This window comes from Rhizophagus irregularis, chromosome 1, assembly GCF_026210795.1.
Source record: "Rhizophagus irregularis chromosome 1, complete sequence".
Lineage (NCBI taxonomy): Eukaryota > Fungi > Glomeromycota > Glomeromycetes > Glomerales > Glomeraceae > Rhizophagus > Rhizophagus irregularis.
This window is the reverse complement of record NC_089429.1, coordinates 6,838,676-6,859,512: the sequence shown is the minus strand read 5'-3', so window position 1 is coordinate 6,859,512 and position 20,837 is coordinate 6,838,676. Positions and strand designations below refer to the sequence as shown.

Sequence of the window (20,837 nt, the reverse complement as noted above, 5' to 3'; positions counted from 1 at the left end):
GATAAAAAAGGTATTGGGGAAGGACGGACGGGTATTATTCCTAATAAAGAATAGATAGCTCAGCTGCTATCATTACTCCTATAAAAGTTGAAGAAAGTGACTCTCCTGATATCATAGTAGGCCTGGTCTTATTTGAATAGAGCTGGTCCAACGACTCCAGAGGTGGAGAAATTGATTTCTCGCCAAAACGCCACAAGATCTTGTTATATTACAGCTTTCATATTAGGGTCGGACAAGTTTAAACCCATTCTAATGAGGATCAGCTGTTAAAGTTGTTAGAACTTCTTCCAAGACTTAAAATCAAAATCCTCTAAATCAAAAGCTACTATTACGAAACTCATGCAATTCTGCAGTCGCTTCACCTGCCTCATCTAATACCGCACAATTGTGGACAGAAAAATATCGCCAAAGTCTTGGTTATTTCGTGGTAAATCAAAATCTCGTGAAAGATGTGGAAAGATGGCTTAGCGAATGAGATGATGGTTCAAATTTAAGAGAAATGATCAGATGACTGCATTATTAATTGCTGGTTCTACCAGAATTGTTACAAATACAAGGGATAATGTGATTGAGCTTAATGGTACTCGAAACAAAAAAATTTGGGCCTTAACAACAAAAAAATACGCTAGTTAAGTCTCAAGTACAAATTAGATAAACACATATCTTACGGACGAATGCCTGCTGGTTTTAAGAGATTGTCCAAACAGAGGTAATAATAGAAGGTACGAAAGAAGGATGAACAAGTTAGGAAATGAGTACGATGATTACTCCGAGGATGATTGTAAAGAGAGAGAGATGTTTCCAGCACAGAGTGGAAGACCAAGGAAATGGCATGATCTAAGAGAAGGTGTCAGGGGCCCAGTAATACATACTTTAGAACCAACTATTCTTTTGTTTCTTACGAGAGTAGTTACTCTTGTAATTATTTTAGGCATTTTTCTGATACCTAATGATCGTGTGTGTAGCCGAACCGCGGAATATTCCCAGCTGCAGAATAAAATTTGGAATACACTAGTAAATTTGGAGCTTACCCACAATGGAGATCCAACGTTATAAAAGTTGAAATTAACCCACCAGGATTTGAGTGGTTTAGCACCACTCAGCAACATAAAGTTTCGTATTGTTTGGGAAGACGAATTATTAAAAAGAGAGGTACTGTTGTAATTTTGTTCTATCTTTTTTATTTTGCATTAACTCAAACTATTTTTTTTTTTATAATTGTTAATTAGATTGTACGCGAGGAAGGTATTCATTTTAGCGACAGTTGGGCGATTGAACTTGATGAAATAAGCGGAAACTCTACAAGGGTTACTGTTACTGAAAAACTAATGTTTTACACGACTATATATGTTTATCACATATTGGATCACGTGGCGAAGTCCGTTTGTCCGCACGTCGCTAAACCAATTCAATTGATCAAGAAAACGATAGTACCCATTGTTTGCATTTGCAATGATATCAATGCTTAAAACCTAAGCGTTACTTTACTATCATGAGATGAACCTCGATTGAACAAGTCAGATCGAGAATTATGACAATTTTAAACAATGGAGAATTTACGAATTCAATCAACGGATGTGGACGAACTCATTAAAGAAGTAAAATCTGAAGTTTGTCAAGTCTATCAAAAAGTTTTTGCATAAGCTGATATTGCAAGATATAGTTCATAAAGAATTCATACTATTATGCCTGGTATAGTAAAGGAATGTTAAGTTCATTATTGAAGAAGTTGATATCAAGAGTGTTTGGCGTATAACGAGTATTATTATTTGATGTATTTTTTTTTTAAAAAAAAAATTTGTATGTCGTTTTTTTATCTTGCCAAAAGAGATGGAAAGGTATATGATCTATTTCTTTGTGGAAAGAAACGAAGCTAATGAAGTTACAGATCAAGTGTGTTTGGTGTCAAAATCGTAGCCTTCTGCCCGTGTCTCACAATTCAAATTATTTATACGGAGACTAATGCATTGAAAACGACATCATTAAAAGAGGGCGAACTGTGTAAAGAGAATTTTATTTGATGCATTGTTTCCTTTTTTATTTTGTGAAGCTAAAAGAGATAGGGAAGGAGTTGATGAGTATCGTATAGTAGAAGAGTGTGTAGTATTTATGTCTTAGCTCGGAAGGAACGTTAAATTATTTTTGATGAGTTGAGATTAAGAGTATTTGGTATGTAACAATATTATTATTCTCTTATACTTACACACTCACAAATATACACTACACTACATTTTTCCCTTAACTATAAGAAACTTTACCAAAAATACAACAATTACGATCTTCGATATTGATCTTTGATTAGCTGCATTTTTACAGCGTATTGCCCACGCACGAATTGATAACTTTAATATGCCTTCCCTTATCTGATAATTTATTATCTTTACTTCTTTTACCTCTTTATCACAAGCAAAAAGATATACAACAAGAATGGTTAATATAAACCAGCCCAAGCGTTGGGCCGGTCAATTAGATCTATACGTCCCAGTCTTCCAGTTCCATGAGTCATTTTAGTTTAAATTGGCCCAAATACCAACATTGATTGGCTATTACCGGCCGGACAGGACTTACTGAATAATACCTGAAGTTATGATCGTGAAATTTCTTAGATTATGGTATGTCTTTTAATATTAATAAAGTTCGAAAATTAGTATAAGTGTAGGCGACAATATTCCTCTCGAGGAGTTGTTAATTAAGTCAAAAAGTTGATATTGTCTAATACTGACGATATTTTTTTGTTTATATGCAGGAAAGGTATTTGAGGAAGCAGAACGTGGTCAGTACTTGTACAAATGATTCATCTTTTCCAACGATAAGAAAGTTGGCGATATGAGTATGCATTTTGTAGGATGAGATTTCTATATTAACAATTATCTTATTAAAAATGACTTTTTTTTTAGTTTGAATGATTTCTCCATGTATAAATTTTTTTGAATCAAATGTTCCTTACAAAAGTAAGTAATTAAATATTATTTAATTTTATTTTATCTTTTTTGTTAAATTTTTTTTTTTAATTAAATACCCAATTTAATTGGGATTCTCCTAAATACTTCAGATTCAGATTATATGTTTCGGACAAACCAGAAAGAAATATAGCAAAATTTTTTGATGTAAGTAAACATACGTTATCACAAATACATTGACGAGAGCATGATGAAATCAAATAATGAAGACGATGAGTCCATTATATTAATGCATTTTAATTTAACATGTGTTGTCGATGTAGATCAATCAAATGGTTAATTTTTTTATTCGTATTTGTATTATTTATTTACTAATTATAAATTTTATTAAATACTGATTTTTTACACATTAGTTGCTACCAGTATTTTTCTTTACAAAAAAAAAAAATTTCAAACCATGTACGACAATTATCAAACATATAAATTACAAAGATGTCAGATTCAATTATATTCGAGGCAAAACCTCCATCTTAATCTGGTAAAAGTTACAAAACGCGTAAGCAAGCTAAACCAACGATCCTTAATGTCGCCCCAAACGAAGTGGTATTATATTCTGATTCATACGAAGAACAAAAATTCGATCAACAAAAGATTCTTCAAGTGTATTAGTGAGAATCTCACTCTTCCTTAGATGAAGAGAATTATACTGTAAAGGCTACAAAAACGAACCGACGGCAAAACTTCCTCACGTGCCGGAATCCGATTATTCTCCGAAAACTAACCGACTGTTAAAAAACTTTAAGAGGTGAAGCCCTTGCTTCACCTGCCTCATCTAATACAGCACAATTGTGGACAGAAAAATATCGCCAAAATCTTGGTTATTTCATTTATTTCATGGTAAACCAGAATCTCGGAAAGATGGCTTAGCGAATGAGATGATGGTTCAAATTTAAGAGAAATGATCAGATGGCTGAACACATATTTACGGACGAAATCAATGGTATGCCTGCTGGTTTTAAGAGATTGTCCAAACAGATAATAGAAGATACGAAAGAAGGATGAACTAGTTAGGAATGAGTGCGATGATTACTCCGAGGATGATTTGTAAAGAGAGAGATATTTCCAGCACAGACTGGAAGACCAAGGAGATGGCATGATCTAAGAGAAGGTGTCAGGGACCCCAGTAATAATACTTTAGAATCAACTATTCTTTTGTTTCTTACGAGAGTAGTTACTCTTGTAATTATTTTAGGCATTTTTCTGATACCTAAAGATCGTGTGTGTAGCCGAACCGCGGAATATTCCCAGCTGCAGAATAAAATTTGGAATACACTAGTAATTTTGGAGCTTACCCACAATGGAGATCCAACGTTATAAAAGTTGAAATTAACCCACCAGGATTTGAGTGGTTTAGGGAATTCACACCACCCAGCAACATAAAGTTTCGTATTGTAGAGCGTTTGGAGGACGAATTATTAAAAAGAGAGGTACTGTTGTAATTTTGTTCGATCTTTTTTATTTTGCATTAACTCGAACTATTTTTTTTTTATAATTGTTAATTAGATTGTACGCGAGGAAGGTATTCATTTTAGCGACAGTTGGACGATTGAACTACAAGGGTTACTGTTACTGAAAAACTAATGTTTTACACGACTATATATGTTTATCACATATTGGATCACGTGGCGAAGTCCGTTTGTCTGCACGTCGCTAAACCAATTCAATTGATCAAGAAAACGATAGTACCCATTGTTTGCATTTGCAATGATATCAATGCTTAAAACCCAAGCGTTAATCTTTATTGTCATGAGATGAACCTCGATTGAACAAGTCAGATTATGACAATTTCAAACAATGGAGAATTTACGAATTCAATCAACGGATGTGGACGAACTCATTAAAGTAGTAAAATCTGAAGTTTGTCAAGTCTATCAAAAATTTTTTGCATAAGCTGATATTGCAAGATATAGTTGATAAAGAATTCATACTATTATGCTTGCATGGTTATTGTAAAGGAATATTAAGTTCACCTTGTGCAGGTGCATGAATAGACGCAGTAAGAGAAATATCAGGAGTAGCTGTGGTAGTACTGTAGGAGCGGGAGCAATAGTTTGTTGTAAAAGTGAAGTTGGGCAACTTCATGTTCGAGAAGAGTAGACTCGTTAACTGGAGCAGTTGGAGAGTTCTTTATTGAAGAAGTTGATATCAAGAGTGTTTGGCGCATAACGATTATTTGATGTATTTTTTTTTACCTCGTCAAAAGAGACGGAAAAGTATATGGGCTATTTGGTAGTGTATAATAGGATGTTCTCTATTTCTTGATCATGTGATGTGGAAAGAAACGAAGTTAATGAAGTTACAGATCAAAGTGTGTTTGGTGTCAAATTCTGCCCGTGCCTTTAGCCCAAAGTTTTTCAAGAGTTTTGTAGTATCCCTTTGGTCGATAATAGTTCTTTGGAGATTATAATTCCGCTCAATTTGGTTGTTAAAAGCTGGGTCTATAAAAATTTCGGAAGAGATGTGAGACGCTCGAACGTACATTAAAATCACAGGAGCAATATATAAAATACTTGTGCATGTGAATCTACAGGAAAATGTCTATTCATCAATACAAGTAGAAAGTCTGTTATCTTTACCTTATGATTTTACATTTAGAAATTTTGATAAGCAAAATTGGGTTGATAATTATTTACGCAAAGGTAACTCCGGAGACTAGGTATAGCGGATTATCAGTATTACATCAAGGTTTCTTTTCATGATTTAATAACGCAGCTATTATTGCCAATTATATTTGGCTTATCATAATTGTAAAATTGCTAGTTAAAAAAAACGAAGAAATTTAAATTAAATGTATTGACGGGAAAGGATCAGATGGAAAATGGATAGAAAAAGTAGAAAAGGAAGAAATTGGAAGGATAAATTGTTAAAGATGATTGAATCATATTAATTAATTTAATAGATTTATCAATAGGTCAATAATTATATTATTATAAAATTAGGCAAAAAGAGAGAGGGAAGGAGAAAGGGAAAGAAAGAGGGAGAAGAGAGAGATCTACTTTGAAGTCTAATTAATTCTTTTTAAAATAAATGTGTGATGAAACCAAACTTATGATGATAATTTTGTAAATAATATATCGCGTGAAAACTTTTTAAGATATAAATGATAAAATATGTTACAACTAATAAAATTTAGTAGCGCATTTCTTTATTTATATACATGTATAAACCTAATAGCATAACGAGAAATACCTAGAAGCGCACGTCCTAAAGACAATGTATCTCTATAACTAATTATCTATGCTATATATAAAAATCAAGAATATCATCCTACTACCGACGCGGATATTCCTGATTACTGGTAGATCACGTTGATCAATCTATGGAACTTGAAAAAATTTTATTCACAAGAGAAAACACGTTAATTTTATTTTACTTCGCAAAAGTATTATATTCTGCCATAGAATTCAAAGAATTCAGAGGATTCAACTATGTTAGGTTTTACTTTTTTAAAAGAAAAACTCAAGTACTGGTTCTTGTATTTCAGAACATTATAAATTGAGTCTTTTTTAGTACTTAAATGTTGGTTATGATTAGACAAGGAAGAAAGATACAGAACAATGTTACCAAAATAATTTTTCTGGAAATCTCAAAGTATGAATTTTGTAGGATGAGATTTCTATATTAACATTTATCTTATTAATGATTTTTTCTTAGTTTGAATGATTTCTCCATGTATAAATTTTTTTGAATCAAATGTTCCTTTTTCCCTTTACGAAAGTAAGTGATTAAATAATATTTAATTTTATTTTATCTTTTTTTTTCTATTAATTTTTTTTTAATTAGGTACCTAATTGGGATTCTCCTAAAACCAGAAAGAAATATAGCAGAATTTTTTGATGTAAGTAAACATACGTTATCACAAATACATTGTGATTGATTTGACGAGGGCATGATGAAATCAAATAATGAAGAAGATGTGAGTCCATTATATTAATGCATTTTAATTTAACATGTGTTGTTGAATTTGTTTCAATCATAATGGTTAATTTTTTTATTCGTTTTACATTATTTATTTACTAATTATAATTTTATCAAATAGTGATTTTTTACACATTAGTTCCTACCCAGTATTTTTCTTTCAAAAAAAAAAAAAAATTTCAAACCATGTACGACAATTATCAAACTTATAAATTACAAATATGTCAGATTCAAATTATATTCGATCCATCTGAATCTGGTAAAAGTTACAAAAACGCGTAAGCAAGCTAACCAACGATCCTTAAAGACGCCACGCCTCAAACGTAGTGATATTAGATTCTGATTCATACGAAGAACAAAAACTAGATCAACAAAAAGTGTGTTGGTAAGAATCTCGTTCTTCCTTAGATGAAAAAAATTATATTTTAAGGGCTACAAAAACGCGTAAACCAACGGCTAAAACTTCCGAAACGCGTGCCGGGATCTGATTATTCTCTGAAATCTAACCGGCTGTTAAAAAACTTTAAGTGGCGAAGCCCCAGTAAGACTTCCCCAAGTAAAGCTCTTTACTCAAGTCACCTTTAGTGAAACATCCTCTAACAACGAAAATTTTAATGATAATGTCTTTAGCTATTTCTTCATCATACGGAATTTTTATTCAACAAAAAACCAAATATACCAAATAGTAATACGCAAATTGAACGTATTTCATTGAGATATGAAACTTAATTTTACTTATGTTCTAGGATTATATAAAATACTAGACAAAATCTTGTAATGCTGCTGGCGACAACATTTTTGATCCTTCTATGGACACCAACAAAAGTTGAAATTGAAGTGAAATCTGTATATAATAATGACAATGGGTGAAATTTACAGAAGAAATGAATATGCACCAGAACTTAATTTGGCCATCGTTTAACATCATTTAGTTATAATTGTAAATAGTAATGTAAAAATGGTGGTGTTGCCAGCAACAAATACCGTCAAATATTAAAATATTACAGTAATAGAACGTTCCAAGCTCTCACTTTATTCAGTAGAGAAATATACAATGATCAGTTTCAAGCTGAATTTTAAAAATTATGTCAAATGAATTTGTATAGCACTCTTTAAGAAACATGTATATGATTTGGCTGAATGTGTAAAAGATGTCAAAGTCTTCTGAAGCGGGAAAGATTGAAATTCTCAAAGAATATGCACTGATATATTTGAGCCAATTATCAATTATTTATGAAGTAGTTAATCAATTGCCCTCGTTCCAATTCCAGGAAGATTTAGCATATTAACTTAGTTAATAACATCTGCACCTCTAGGGGATGTCTCTAAGAACCTCGTGTAATAACTTTATATTTAATGTTTGATTGAATACGCGAGCTTTGGTTCTCTAAAAGTTGATCTAATATCAACAATATCAACACCTTCAGAATGTGATCTAAATATAATTAATTCACTTAAAGCAATGTAGTTAAAGAATATTGGATGATATCAAATACCAACAAAGCAAGGAACTAGAGAAAACTGACGGAATTAAGACAAGTAAGGTCATACCAAACTGGATAATGTAAATAATGCCGGCGGTAAATAAAAAGTCTAATATTGCGCTTTGAAGGTAATTATGCAAAAGCTTTGGCATTGTTAGTCTTCGGGAAACTATTGAATGCACTTATACCTAGTTATGAATATATAAAAATATACTTCAACAGAAGACATCTTGTGTTGGAAGTCATATAAAGAAGGTCGATTATCGATTTCTTGGGTTATTTTTTCTGTCATTGCATAAAATTCGACGAATTTTATAAACTTGAATTGATTAACATGTCTCAAAGCGATTGATCGAGGAGATTGAAGAAATTACGAATCTGGAACCTCATGAATCATAATTTTGAAAGATCACGATAACTTATCAACAAAGAGTTGATATTGTTTAATCGAGTCGATAATGAAAGATCTGAACCAAATGTCCTTGATGTTTAAACATGGTCAAAGGGAGATTTTCTATACGTACATTAAATGTAAGAATCATTAGCTGGTGCGGAAGCAGCATATCATCACATTGACAAGGATCTATCATCATGACTTTGTTGGTTAACCGGTAAGTTTCACAATTTTTCATTTAATATAAAAATATGATAATTTTGATTGATTTTATATACTAAAATTTTTAGGTGAAAGTATTTTTATATTACAATTCACGAGATATCGGGTGTACATCAACTCAACCGTCATATAAAAGTTAGAGATTTTTTTACCGATCATTATAACTTATACTAATTTCTATTAAATTCACACGTCCATAACTATAGATTCTTATTCGATGAATCGTTACGAGAATACGAAGATATATTAATATCAGGAGGGAAAAAAGAAGAACTCAAGATATTAATATTAGATTTATGGAAATTTTGAAAGGGCCATCAGAGATTTTAGGGAGATGTAATCGAGTATGGGAATTGTTGAGGGAGTATATAATAATAAATATAACGATATATCAAAGAAGAAAGACTACCAATGTTTGATTGAGAGTTTATGGAGTTTCCGCTATGGGAAAATTAAAGAACAAATTTGGATCTAAAGATGTGAGGAAATAGCAGAAATAGAAAAGATTAAAGGATTGAAGAAAGGAGATAAGGAGAAACGAAAAGAGGAATAGACGATAAAGGTGGAGAAAAGAAAAAGAAAAAATTGGAAAAAACAGTAAATAATAAACAAAATGAAAAAAAGATAGAAAAAAGAATAAGTTTAGTAACGTTGGATCAGGAAGTAACAGAAAGTGGTAAAGCTATTACAAAAAAATGGGTACAAAGGCTAAACTTTTTAATTAGAATTTAGTTTATAGTTAAAATTAGTATAGATCGATTAGTTATAGAGGATAATTTAAAATAATTTAAATGTCTTCTAGGTGTTTTTACTAATTAATAATTAATAAACGCGTTAGTAATTAAAAAAAAAAACCATAGATTCTTATTGTTTTCATTTCAAATTCTGCGAGAACACCCTTTAAAAAAAAACAAATAATTCAAGCTTTTCCAGCTTTTTTTTTTAGATATTTCTCAATAAAAAAAAAATTTTTTTCTTTAGTATTTTTAAAAAAGTGAGATGTATGTTGTTTTTTATTCTTGTGTATTTCTTTAATCTTTTAGTATTGCACAAAGACTAACAATATAAATGCATGAAATCGAATTTTTAAGTTTCAGAAATTTAATGGCTTCTATTTTAAGGTGTGCGCGGATAAATTACTTTCTGAGAAACCATATGTAATTTATAATAAATAGTTATTGGATGGGGAAATAGAGATATCGGTCGAAGACCGATATCCCCATCCAATAACTGAGTTATAGTTCGGTCATTAGGAATACTGCGGTGACCAATAGGAATTGATGCACTAATACTGATTTCAATATTGGATGTCTAATAAAAATATCGGTCAGTAAAATCCCGCATATTCCTAATCTAACATAAATTAATATCAAGTTAATGAATTAATCTAAAACACCCAGTATTTAATTCATAACTGGCATTTCAAAAAAATCTCTAATAATAGACTTTTATATGATACTTTACACAAATTTTATTTTAATTAGTTGATGGTGCACCAGCGAGATATCGTCAATAACCTGAGACTAATGATTAATGGTAAAATCCGATTTCCATATACCCTTGTGGTTTTCGGAGTGATATTGAACAGGTGGGCATAAACAAAAACAAATATAAATAAATCGGAAGTTAGGATTACTGAAATATCGATTCGTACTTGGACACGAAATTATAAAGATCAACTGGAACAATGATTTTTAGGTACCCAACTGTATATAATATAATACATTTTTTTTTATTAGTTATATAATAATCTATAGAAATAGAGAATTACACAACTTTATAGTTTAATTAACTGAACAGAATTTAAGCATGCTAATAATAGAGTAGAGCTCCATAATAGAGGTGACAAGGAATACTTTCTGTGTAAATACTACGGATAGAAGTGATCATGAATAAACGTTATAAAGACATGACAAGTTGTTCCAAGATGTATAGCTAATGGACTTTTTATATAGATTATTTCTGAACCTACAATCGAAAAGTAAATAGTAATAATCAGGATAATACTTCCATTTTAGAACGAAATTTTTTCGTATATTAAATGCTATATTATATATTCTTTTTAAGAACAAAAATAAGTGAATACACACAAAATTATTTATCAATGTAATCAATCATAATGTGCTTTGGCAGGAAAGAGTTGTTTCAAACTGATTAAAATAGTTCAAACTATTTTAGAAGATACAAAGGCATATGATTCAGTTAGTGGAATAATGACAATGAGAAGAATAAAGCTATCAGAAAATTATAGATCTAGTCGATCTTGGTAGCGATTAACATTTTTATAAAATATTCATTGCGCAATGAAAAGATTTCTTTATGTATTTAGTATAAAAAACAATAAAGTAACTAAATGGAAATAAATAATTTTTCGGCGAAATGTCCATTCGATAAATTGGAATTCTGTGAAATGGTATTTCGGCGAAATGTCCATTCGATAAATTGGAATTCTGTGAAATGGTATTTCGGCGAAATATCCCTTAGGCGAAACGTTCCGTAGCTTCGGCGAAATGGGTTCGGAAAAATAAATTTCGGCGAAAAAGCCCCGATGCCTATTTCCAGAGCTAACAATCTTATATCACAGAATTTATTTACATTTTCCGTGAATGGCTCCAGGAAAGGCTCATTTTTACAGAAATAATGGATATAGGGTTTTACTATATTATGTACAGTATATTATGATAATCCATATTTCTCAAAATCTTAAAATTCAAAAAAAAAAAATTTGGGAATATCATATACTAGAACGATATATTTATTAAATGAATAGTAATATAATAATAATTTTAAAAATTGCCTGGTCTAATATGACTACATAATAATTGTCCAAATTTCTGTATCAACAAAATTTTTGAATTGATAAAATTAATGTTAACGTTAACGTTACGTTCGTTCTGCCAGCCAGCCAGCTCATTATCTAACGTTTCGCTCACGGCCACTCATCCCCTTCTGGAATTTTAGGATATTATTAATTCATGACAGATTTGGTGTTAAAAGAAATTATATTTAATTTTTCTTGGTGATATGATATTATGATAAGCACTGGATTTTATTTTTTATATATGATATGTTTATCTTTTGGGATCAGAAATATGACAAAAAAATTTTTTTTTTTTTAAAGAAACCTTGGATCAGATTCGACAAAAACTTTGGTGAAATGTAAACGCTAATTTGCTTCAGGATCGGAAACTCACGCGCTTACTAATGTGGTATATACTACGGTGAGTGCCGATTTTCCGTTCAAAAAATTTTTTTCTGGTTTTTTTATCGGGAACTCACGTGCTTACCGTTGTAGTACCACGGTAAGTACTAATTTTCAATTTTTTTATTTATTTCGAAATAGAGAATGCTATGTTAGCAACAATTCTAAAATGTTGTTGTCCAACAGTAGCGAATGTATCTTGAAAAATAAAACAAAAGATAATATAACTAATTACTAATGATGTTTTGAAAAAAAAAATTTTTTCTTTTCATCCTTAGGATCGGAAACTCGTGGATCAGATGGCGCTCCTATTACTGCGGTACTACGGTGAGCGCCGATCTATCATTCTATTTTTAAAAATAATTTTTTTTTTGTCCTTTCGGATTGGGAACTCACAGATTAGGAGACGCGCTTACTGCTGCAGTAGCACTTAAGCGCCGATTATTACTGTCAAATTAATAAAATTATTCTCTTTAAAATAATAATAATTAACCAAACATTTGATAATATTAAAACATAAATTCATTCATAAATAATAATAGTATTTTTTTAATAAGTTCAATTACTTGAATCATTAAAGCCTTCTGGCTTAGACTGGTGGCTTCATCTTAATGAATTTTCCTCATAAAATATTAATATATTTTTGTAATTTTGATCTAGTTCTACCAATCTTTTGTAAAATCTACTGTATTTCAAAGCCATATCACAAAGCCACCTTAGCATAAATGAGATGAAAAGATCAATCAATTAATTCTAAAGTGTACTATGATCCCCTTGCCGATCATTTACCGATCATTTAATTCCCACAAATAATATGTAGCAAAAATATAATGGAAATCCAAGCTAAACACTATCATATAATTTTAATTATGTGATTTAATACTAACTTTGTGTGTGATAATTCATTCAATCATCAGACAAAAATTGATGGACGAAGATAAATATGCATGGGCGAAACTTAAAACTTTGCACAAATGTTCTTTATATTAAATATATAATATGTGGTAAAAATAATACAGTGATCCAATTCATAATACAGGTTTTTATTAGTAACATATTTAGTGAATAATTTCGTGAAATTAATATCAGCTTTTATTAAAATTTAAAAAGTTGCTACAGTACTAGTAAGTTGTTTGTAAAATTTGAGCGTATATTATTATGTAGAATTTTTTAATAACGGCATTTATATTGTGTGATAATGATCGATGTCTGCTACGAATGAATTGTTAACTGGATACTATATATTCTATATTTCTTTGAATAAAATATTCCTTTAAAATAATAACAATTTTGTTATTTGAGTTTTCCAATTACTCATGCATGTTTTTTAATACAAATAATAAATATAAGAAATTAATTTTATGGTTGAAAATTTTGCATTTTTATTTGTGAAAAAGAGAGAAAATTTTTTTAATAATAATAAAAAAAAAAAGATGTAAATAACAAAATCTCTAACCAATTTGCCTTTTTTTGGGGACACAAATTTATTCACGATCACGTTTATTACGCATATTATTTCTGGATTTTAATTATATCAATTTTTCTAAAACAATGTTTTCAACAAAATTTATTATTTGAGGAAGAGATATACACCATAAGCAATACAAACCAATTAGCTTGAATTTTCATGGTCTTTAAAATGATTTTTTTCTATTTTACTCAACGTTTATTATATAAAATCATTACATAAACAAAAATTTATCACACATAATAATAGAATATTTCAAATACCATCGCTATACTATAAATTGCTATCTATTAATTTAAAAAAAATATTTTGTGCAAGACAATATTTGATAGCAGAATTTTTCTTTGCACATTATTTGTAACTTGTATCTTATTTACTTGTTACTAAATAATAATTAATCAATTTCCCTCATATAATCATATATGTCAATCACTAAACTATTGTAACTTTGTACTTTAATATTATACGACCTAAATTCCTTCACTTTATCTTGTAAGTATTCAATATGCCCATCAAACGAGAAAAAATCTTGAATAGATAGATACTTAACCCTTTTCTTTTTCATGACAAATTCTTTTATACAGGGTAAGATATCTTGGCCGTCATAATTGCGAATTAATAATTTATTAATAAAAGTATCTTGAGAATTTTTTAGAAATACTTCGAAATCATTTACTTTAACATGACTAATATTTAAACATAAATATTCTAATTTAGGGGGAAGAAATTGTCCTAAATTTTGTAATAAAATTTTAACATTCAAATGATCAAATTCACTATTAAAATGAATAGCTAAACTAGCTAAACTTAATAATTTGATAGTAAGATAATCAAGATGTTTCATATTTTCAATAAAATTGATTACTGGATAAATATTCTCGTCATCATCATGGCATAAATAAAGATATTTAATATTTTTACAATATTTTGTAATTAATTCAAATAATTGATCTCTTAATGACATATTATCATAGCCAAATCCAAATTCATACCCGAAATTTCTTAAATAATGACCAGATCTTTGTAATAATAATTCTATTGAATCAATTTGTGGTATCTCTTTCATAAACAAAGATTTTAATTTAAATTGTTTAGATAAATTAATAATTTGATAAAAAAAATTATTATTCAAAAAACAATAAATGATATGAATAGATTCTAAAACATTTAATTGTTCAAATATGTCATAGTTTAAAAAATTAAAATCGATTTCAGAGAATATAATTGTATTTAAGGTATTTGAACAATTATAATATAATAATGATTGTAATAAAGATGAATTATTATATACTAAAATTTTTTTAAGATTTTGATGCAAATTAACTATTTGTAATACACGATCTTCAATAATTGAAAAATATTTTTTCGTGTAATCAATGGTAATATAAAGTTTTAAATTTCTAATATTGAGAATGAAGTTTGGATTTTTTAAAATAAATTCAACAATATCATTAACAATATCATTAATAATATCATTAACAATAGCTGTTGTGTAATAATCAATTTCAAGAGTATGTAAATTTACTTCATTTTCAATAAATTTCCCGAACAGTGACATACAAATCAATTTTTTAAATTTTATAGATTCTGAATATAATTGATTTCCATAACATTTGTCAACAGAGTGAACAAAATTGTTTATATTCAAATATTTTAAAAAACTAGGATAATTGAACAGTGTATTCGAATGTAATGAATTATTATTAATAATTTTACATTCATTTAATTTTATCTTAAAATCATCATTTAAATTATGAATGTAAATTTTAATAAAATTATAATTTTTGATATGAATTGAAAATGGGTTTTCCCATAATAATGGAATCGCTAAACGACACCATGATCTATTAACTAAAATACATGAATATAAAGTTGAGTAATCATTTCGAAAATATTTTATAATTTCATAGGTTAATTCAGGTAAATCTCCTGAAAGTATTTTTGAACATGACATATTTTTAATTTTTAAAAATGAGAATGAGAAGGGAGTGAGAAGGGAGTGAGAAGGGGAAGTATTGAAATTTTTTTTATCATCATGCTGAAATCAGGTAAATATATATCTATTTTCGAAGTGAACTATTCCGGATATGTCGATTCATACCAATTAATTGTGTGTAACATGTTTTAGATAAAAGAATGCCAATTATAGCAAATTGACATTAAATATAATATATATTAATATTCCGTATTTACAAAGAACTTTTTATAATAAAATATTCGAAGGTTTTTGGATCATGAATAATTTGTCTCCAAAATTTCTTTTTAAAAAAAATTTTTAACCCCCCTTTTTTAAATATTATGCTTAATTTGGTTTAACTTTTTATTTTTTTTTTTAAATTCATATGAATAAAAGACGGCATCAATATGATCAATTCCGATACGTCAATATGCGTCGGCATTTCCGAAAATGCAACACATTTTAAAATTATTAATAAATTGTACTTTTTTATGTATAGCATTATGATGTAAAATCATTTAATTAATAAAAAGTAGGGTAACTGCGTCATGGAATCCTTTGGTGATTTCATTGTTTTGAATGTTTTTGTGATACACTATATACTGTATACCGACAGTATTTTAAATTCTCGAATCAGAATTCTTTTTTAGAACAAAATAATATATAATTTTTCACAAATAAATCGAATAATTTTAAAATAAAATCTAATAAAAAAAAAATGAAATGATTGACCAAAAGTAGAACATAATAGCAATTTTAAAGTTTGCAGATCTTAGATATACAGGGCGTAGTAAAAAGCTAATAAAGAATTTTCAAAAAGAATGTAAACAGAACAATCTGATTTATAAAATAATATTATAAAGTAATATTATATGCATTTCTTATGGATAATGAACCTGTAAATGGAATGGGAATAATGAAACCAATTAAAAATTTTTTATTAAAAGTATATTACAAAACTTCTTTGAATAAACATGTGAAACATACAAAAGAGACCTGTCGTATGATCTCACAATGAGTTTCTATATACAAAGGTGTCATGAGAACTTTCAATATTTTACCTAAATGGATAATTATGCTATTAAAATATATATATATATATAGTATTATATTTGGATTGGAAATTCCAATGCATGTTGGCGTTCTAGAATTAGCAGCTGGCCTCTTTTTTTAGAAATATTAACACAACAATACACTTGGACGAATTATTATTTCTTACAATTTTTAGAATAGGGATCATATATTTGTAATTTTTATAGTTCTCTTAGTTCAGTTCTCCGTGTTTCATAAATATGGTGCCTAATTTTGATATATTTATTGGATGTCATTTAGTAACATATCTTTTTTATTATTATTATTTTTAGTGTAGCTATTATGCATTAATTATATTACTTTCATATTTAAATCGCATCTTTCATTATGATTATGATTATAGATAGCAGTAAAGCCGAGTCTCGCTGAAATCCGAAATCCGAAATTATCTTTTATAGTAAACAACTTAAATTATATCCGAAATTACGGTATATTTAATTTAAAATTTGTTCTTATTAGGTACAAGATGCGGTGGATTCTTTTTATATAGTAGTTTTATTTATAATATTTTATAAATAAATAAACAGTTATTTTAAAAAATGTTACACTTGCGAGCTAGATGCGTAAAATTATAATTTTTATTTATTAATAATAATATAATTTATTTCAATATGTTTAATAAAAATTCTTTAAATTGCAATGTTTCCAATAAAAATTAGTGTATTGTGATAGCATTTGATTTAAGTGATTGAAACAAAAACTTTTTTTGAGTTTTTTTTTATTTTTATCATTTTTTATTGGTCGGCCAAGAAATGTGTACTAGGTTAACTTATACATCCATCATTTCATATTATCCCTTAGAATGTTTTGCGCCTAAATTTGCCTGCAATTTTTAAAAATATAATTTTATTATTAAAAAAATCAACTTATTAATAATTGAGGTAGTAAAAAATTTTTATATGTCAAAAGCTAAGATCAATAAAAAAAAATCTGACGGCCAATCATGAATTTACTAGTGATGGGTTCAAATTTAGTAATGATCATTTTTTTTTTTTTTTTTTAAAAAAAAACTAGAGTCATACCCTAGGGCCGGTGACCGGCCCTTACTAAGAGTAGGATATATACCATAAATTTTAACACTTATTTGCAGAAACAATAATATTGGTAATAAATACAGTATATAATTTAATTTTTATTTGAAATAAATAAATAATTTATTTTATTTTTTTTTCATCTAAAAAAATTTAATTTATTGTTTTTTTGCATTTTGATTTAATAATCTTGTAATTGGCTTGAATTTTTTAATTTATAAAAAACATTTAACAATTTTTTTTAAAAAATTTTTTTCAGTTTCTAACCATGCTGTAGTAAACTTTTTAAAAATTTTATATAAAACGTATATTATAATTTATATTTATATTCAAAATAAAATTATTCAATAAAATTTATTTCACACGAATCAAATTTGGACGATTCTATGTCCACATTTTTTTTTTATTTGTGTAATATATATAATTTTTTTTAATAAATCAATTTATGTAATATATATTTTAATAAGTAAATTCATATAACTTTTTTTTGATAATTAAATTCATATAATGTTTTTTAATAATTACTAAATTTGTATCATATAATGCTTTTTAAATAAATAAACTCGTATAATGTTTTTTAATAAATAATTTTTTTTTTAATATATAATGCTTTTGTTCTTTAATAAATAAATTTATATAATGTTTTTTTTTAATAAATAAATTTATATAATGTTTTTTTTTAATAAATAAATTTATATAATGTTTTTTTTTAAAATAAATTTGTATAATATTTTTTTAATAAATAAATTTAATAAATTCGGGTATATGTATTTTTTTTAACAAAATAAAATTCGGATATATTAATAAAATTTGGATATATATATATATATTTTAATAAAATTCAAATATATTTATTTTTAATTCGGATATATATATTTGGGTAACATTATTTGGCGACCTGTCACCATGGTAGTGTTTCGATCCGTATTCGGGTCCAACCGGTTGAACCCGGATAATTTTATTTTTCGGATATCCGGATAATCGCGGTTTTTACCCGGATAAATATCCGGTTAAAAAATATCCGGTTTTGACCCGGAATCCGGATAATGAAAATAAAAAAAAGTTTTTCTTAAATGTTTAAATTAGTTTTCTTTCTAAATTTTTATTCAGTGAAGGATTGAAATCAATTCCCAAAATAAGAATTGATTTTTAGAGTCAATCAATCGTGATTATTATTCATTTCTTAAGTTTCAATTCTAAAATTCGGTTTATTATTTTGACTTATTGATATTAAGCCATTTTGTGCACTAAAAGCATGCAACAATCTTGATGATCACGGACAAAAAAAAAGTTCACATTTTCTAAAAAATTTCGGAAAATCAAACCTACAGCATAATTTGGGCAAAATTCATAGTGCCGGCCGAAATTAGAGTTTCTAACCTTAATTTAAGATCTACGATTTAATTAAATAAACGCCACCAATTTAATCAAATTTGTTACTATGGAACTTAATTAAACTTATACCATGAATTTTATTTAATATATGCCATGAATTTCCCAATCTATAAAAAAAATTAATATTAATTCTATCCGGATTTCGGTTTCTATCCGGATATATCCGGATTTTTATCCGAGGCGGATAATCCGGATAAAAACCGGATAATTTTTTTAATTTATCCGGGTAACGGTTTCTACCCGGATCGAAACACTACACCATGGCGACTCTATCACATGACTTAATAAAATTTTAATTGGCTGATTCATTTTTGATCAGTTAATTTTTAAAGAATATTTTATTTACAGTAAAATTTTATTTGTTAAATACAATATTAAAACTATAAAATTATACATTTAGTGGATTATATTTTATTGATTAGAGAAATAAAAACTAACAATAATGGTAAATACTAGTGATAAAAAAAAAAGAAAAATTACAATGATAAAATGAAAAAAATGCTAATAAATAAGCAAAAAAAGGAAATAGAAGATATAACGTTAATAATTATGAAAGAAAAAAGGAAACAAAAAGAAATGACGTGGGATGAAAAGAAAAGAAATGAAAAAAAGTGTAAAAAGGATAATAATGACAAAAGAAAGTGTAATAAGATGATAAGGATGAAAGGGAAGTGAAAGGGAAATGTAAAAGAAGTGAAAAGGGTGTTAGAAGATGAAAAGAAAGTGAGAAAGATGATAGTGAACGAAAATGAAGTGAGAAAGAAGTAAAAAGGATGATAGGAGATGAAAAGGAAGTGAGAAAGATGATAGTGAACGAAAATGAAGTGAGAAGGAAGTAAAAGGGTGTTAGAAGATGAAAAGAAAGTGAAAAAGATAATAGTGAACGAAAATGAAGTGAGAAGGAAGTAAAAAGGATGATAGGAGATGAAAAGGAAGTGAGAAAGAATGAAGTGAGAAGGAAGTAAAAGGGTGATAGGAGATGAAAAGGAAGTGAGAAAGATGATGGTGATCGAAAATGAAGTAGGAAGGGAGTAAAAAAGGATGATAGAAGACGAAAAAGAAGTGAGAAAGATGATGGTGAACAAAAATGAAGTGAAAAGAAAGTAAAAAGGATGATAGGAGATAAAAAAGAAGTAAGAAAGATGATGGTAAACAAACGGGAAGTGAGAAGGAAGTGTAAAGGGTGATAGGAAAAGAAAAGAAAGCGAAAATAATAATGAAAAATAAAAGAAATAAAAGGATGATGAAGAATAAAAAAGAAGTAAAAAGGAGAAAGAAATAAAATAATAAAGGGTAAAAAAGAAGTGAAAAGAACGATAGAAAGACGAAAAAAAGTGAAGAAAAAATAATCAAAAACACCACCCATAAAAAAAGGAACAAAGAAATGACTGGTTAGTATTATTTCAAATAAAATGAAAAAGTAATAAAAACAGAAAGATATAAAAAGTAATAAAGAAAGACATACATTAAATAAAAAGAAGCCATCCCATTATCTAAAGAAAAAAATAAAGTTAGCGTTAATAATAAAGTAAAGAGTCATTAAATACAATAAAATAACGAAAAAAAACAAAAAAAAAATTGCCTTAAAAAAAGTCATTTTCAAGCCGAAATAGCACTGCAATAAAAAAAAAGGAAAAAAAAATTATCGTTATCTAATAAACAAATAAACATTTATCAGATGACACGATGATCATGTTTGTGTAGCCAATAAAAA

General features: G+C 27.9%; 5 protein-coding genes across 5 annotated transcripts, besides 2 other annotated features; 4 read left to right on the top strand and 1 right to left on the bottom strand.

Annotated features, from left to right (window-relative positions):
- Positions 1-735: 735 nt before the first annotated feature.
- On the top strand, positions 736-1,469 carry OCT59_001401 (uncharacterized protein; the record flags this gene model as incomplete). The annotated part of the gene is made up of 3 exons (XM_066139540.1): positions 736-957; positions 1,078-1,152; positions 1,230-1,469. The coding sequence occupies 3 exons, from the start codon at positions 736-738 to the stop codon at positions 1,467-1,469; spliced, it is 537 nt and encodes a 178-aa protein (XP_065988938.1).
- Positions 1,470-2,609: 1,140 nt separating this feature from the next.
- Positions 2,610-2,612: a sequence feature (Short protein (OCT59_001400, UZO00146.1) was converted to a misc_feature.).
- Positions 2,613-4,463: 1,851 nt separating this feature from the next.
- Positions 4,464-4,541: a sequence feature (Short protein (OCT59_001400, UZO00146.1) was converted to a misc_feature.).
- A 1,738-nt stretch (positions 4,542-6,279) lies between these two features.
- On the top strand, positions 6,280-6,623 carry OCT59_001399 (uncharacterized protein; the record flags this gene model as incomplete). The annotated part of the gene is made up of 3 exons (XM_066139539.1): positions 6,280-6,423; positions 6,495-6,551; positions 6,615-6,623. 3 exons carry the CDS (start codon positions 6,280-6,282, stop codon positions 6,621-6,623), a joined length of 210 nt encoding a protein of 69 aa, XP_065988937.1.
- Positions 6,624-7,064: 441 nt separating this feature from the next.
- OCT59_001398 (uncharacterized protein) lies at positions 7,065-7,607 on the top strand (the record flags this gene model as incomplete). The annotated part of the gene is made up of 4 exons (XM_066139538.1): positions 7,065-7,137; positions 7,206-7,263; positions 7,407-7,419; positions 7,509-7,607. 4 exons carry the CDS (start codon positions 7,065-7,067, stop codon positions 7,605-7,607), a joined length of 243 nt encoding a protein of 80 aa, XP_065988936.1.
- A 422-nt stretch (positions 7,608-8,029) lies between these two features.
- On the top strand, positions 8,030-8,761 carry OCT59_001397 (uncharacterized protein; the record flags this gene model as incomplete). Its single annotated transcript, XM_066139537.1, has 4 exons — positions 8,030-8,136; positions 8,471-8,490; positions 8,585-8,637; positions 8,708-8,761. The coding sequence occupies 4 exons, from the start codon at positions 8,030-8,032 to the stop codon at positions 8,759-8,761; spliced, it is 234 nt and encodes a 77-aa protein (XP_065988935.1).
- Positions 8,762-14,042: 5,281 nt separating this feature from the next.
- On the bottom strand, positions 14,043-15,602 carry OCT59_001396 (uncharacterized protein; the record flags this gene model as incomplete). The annotated part of the gene is made up of 1 exon (XM_025325255.1): positions 14,043-15,602. The coding sequence occupies one exon, from the start codon at positions 15,600-15,602 to the stop codon at positions 14,043-14,045; it is 1,560 nt and encodes a 519-aa protein (XP_025182122.1).
- Between the last annotated feature and the right edge of the window lie 5,235 nt (positions 15,603-20,837).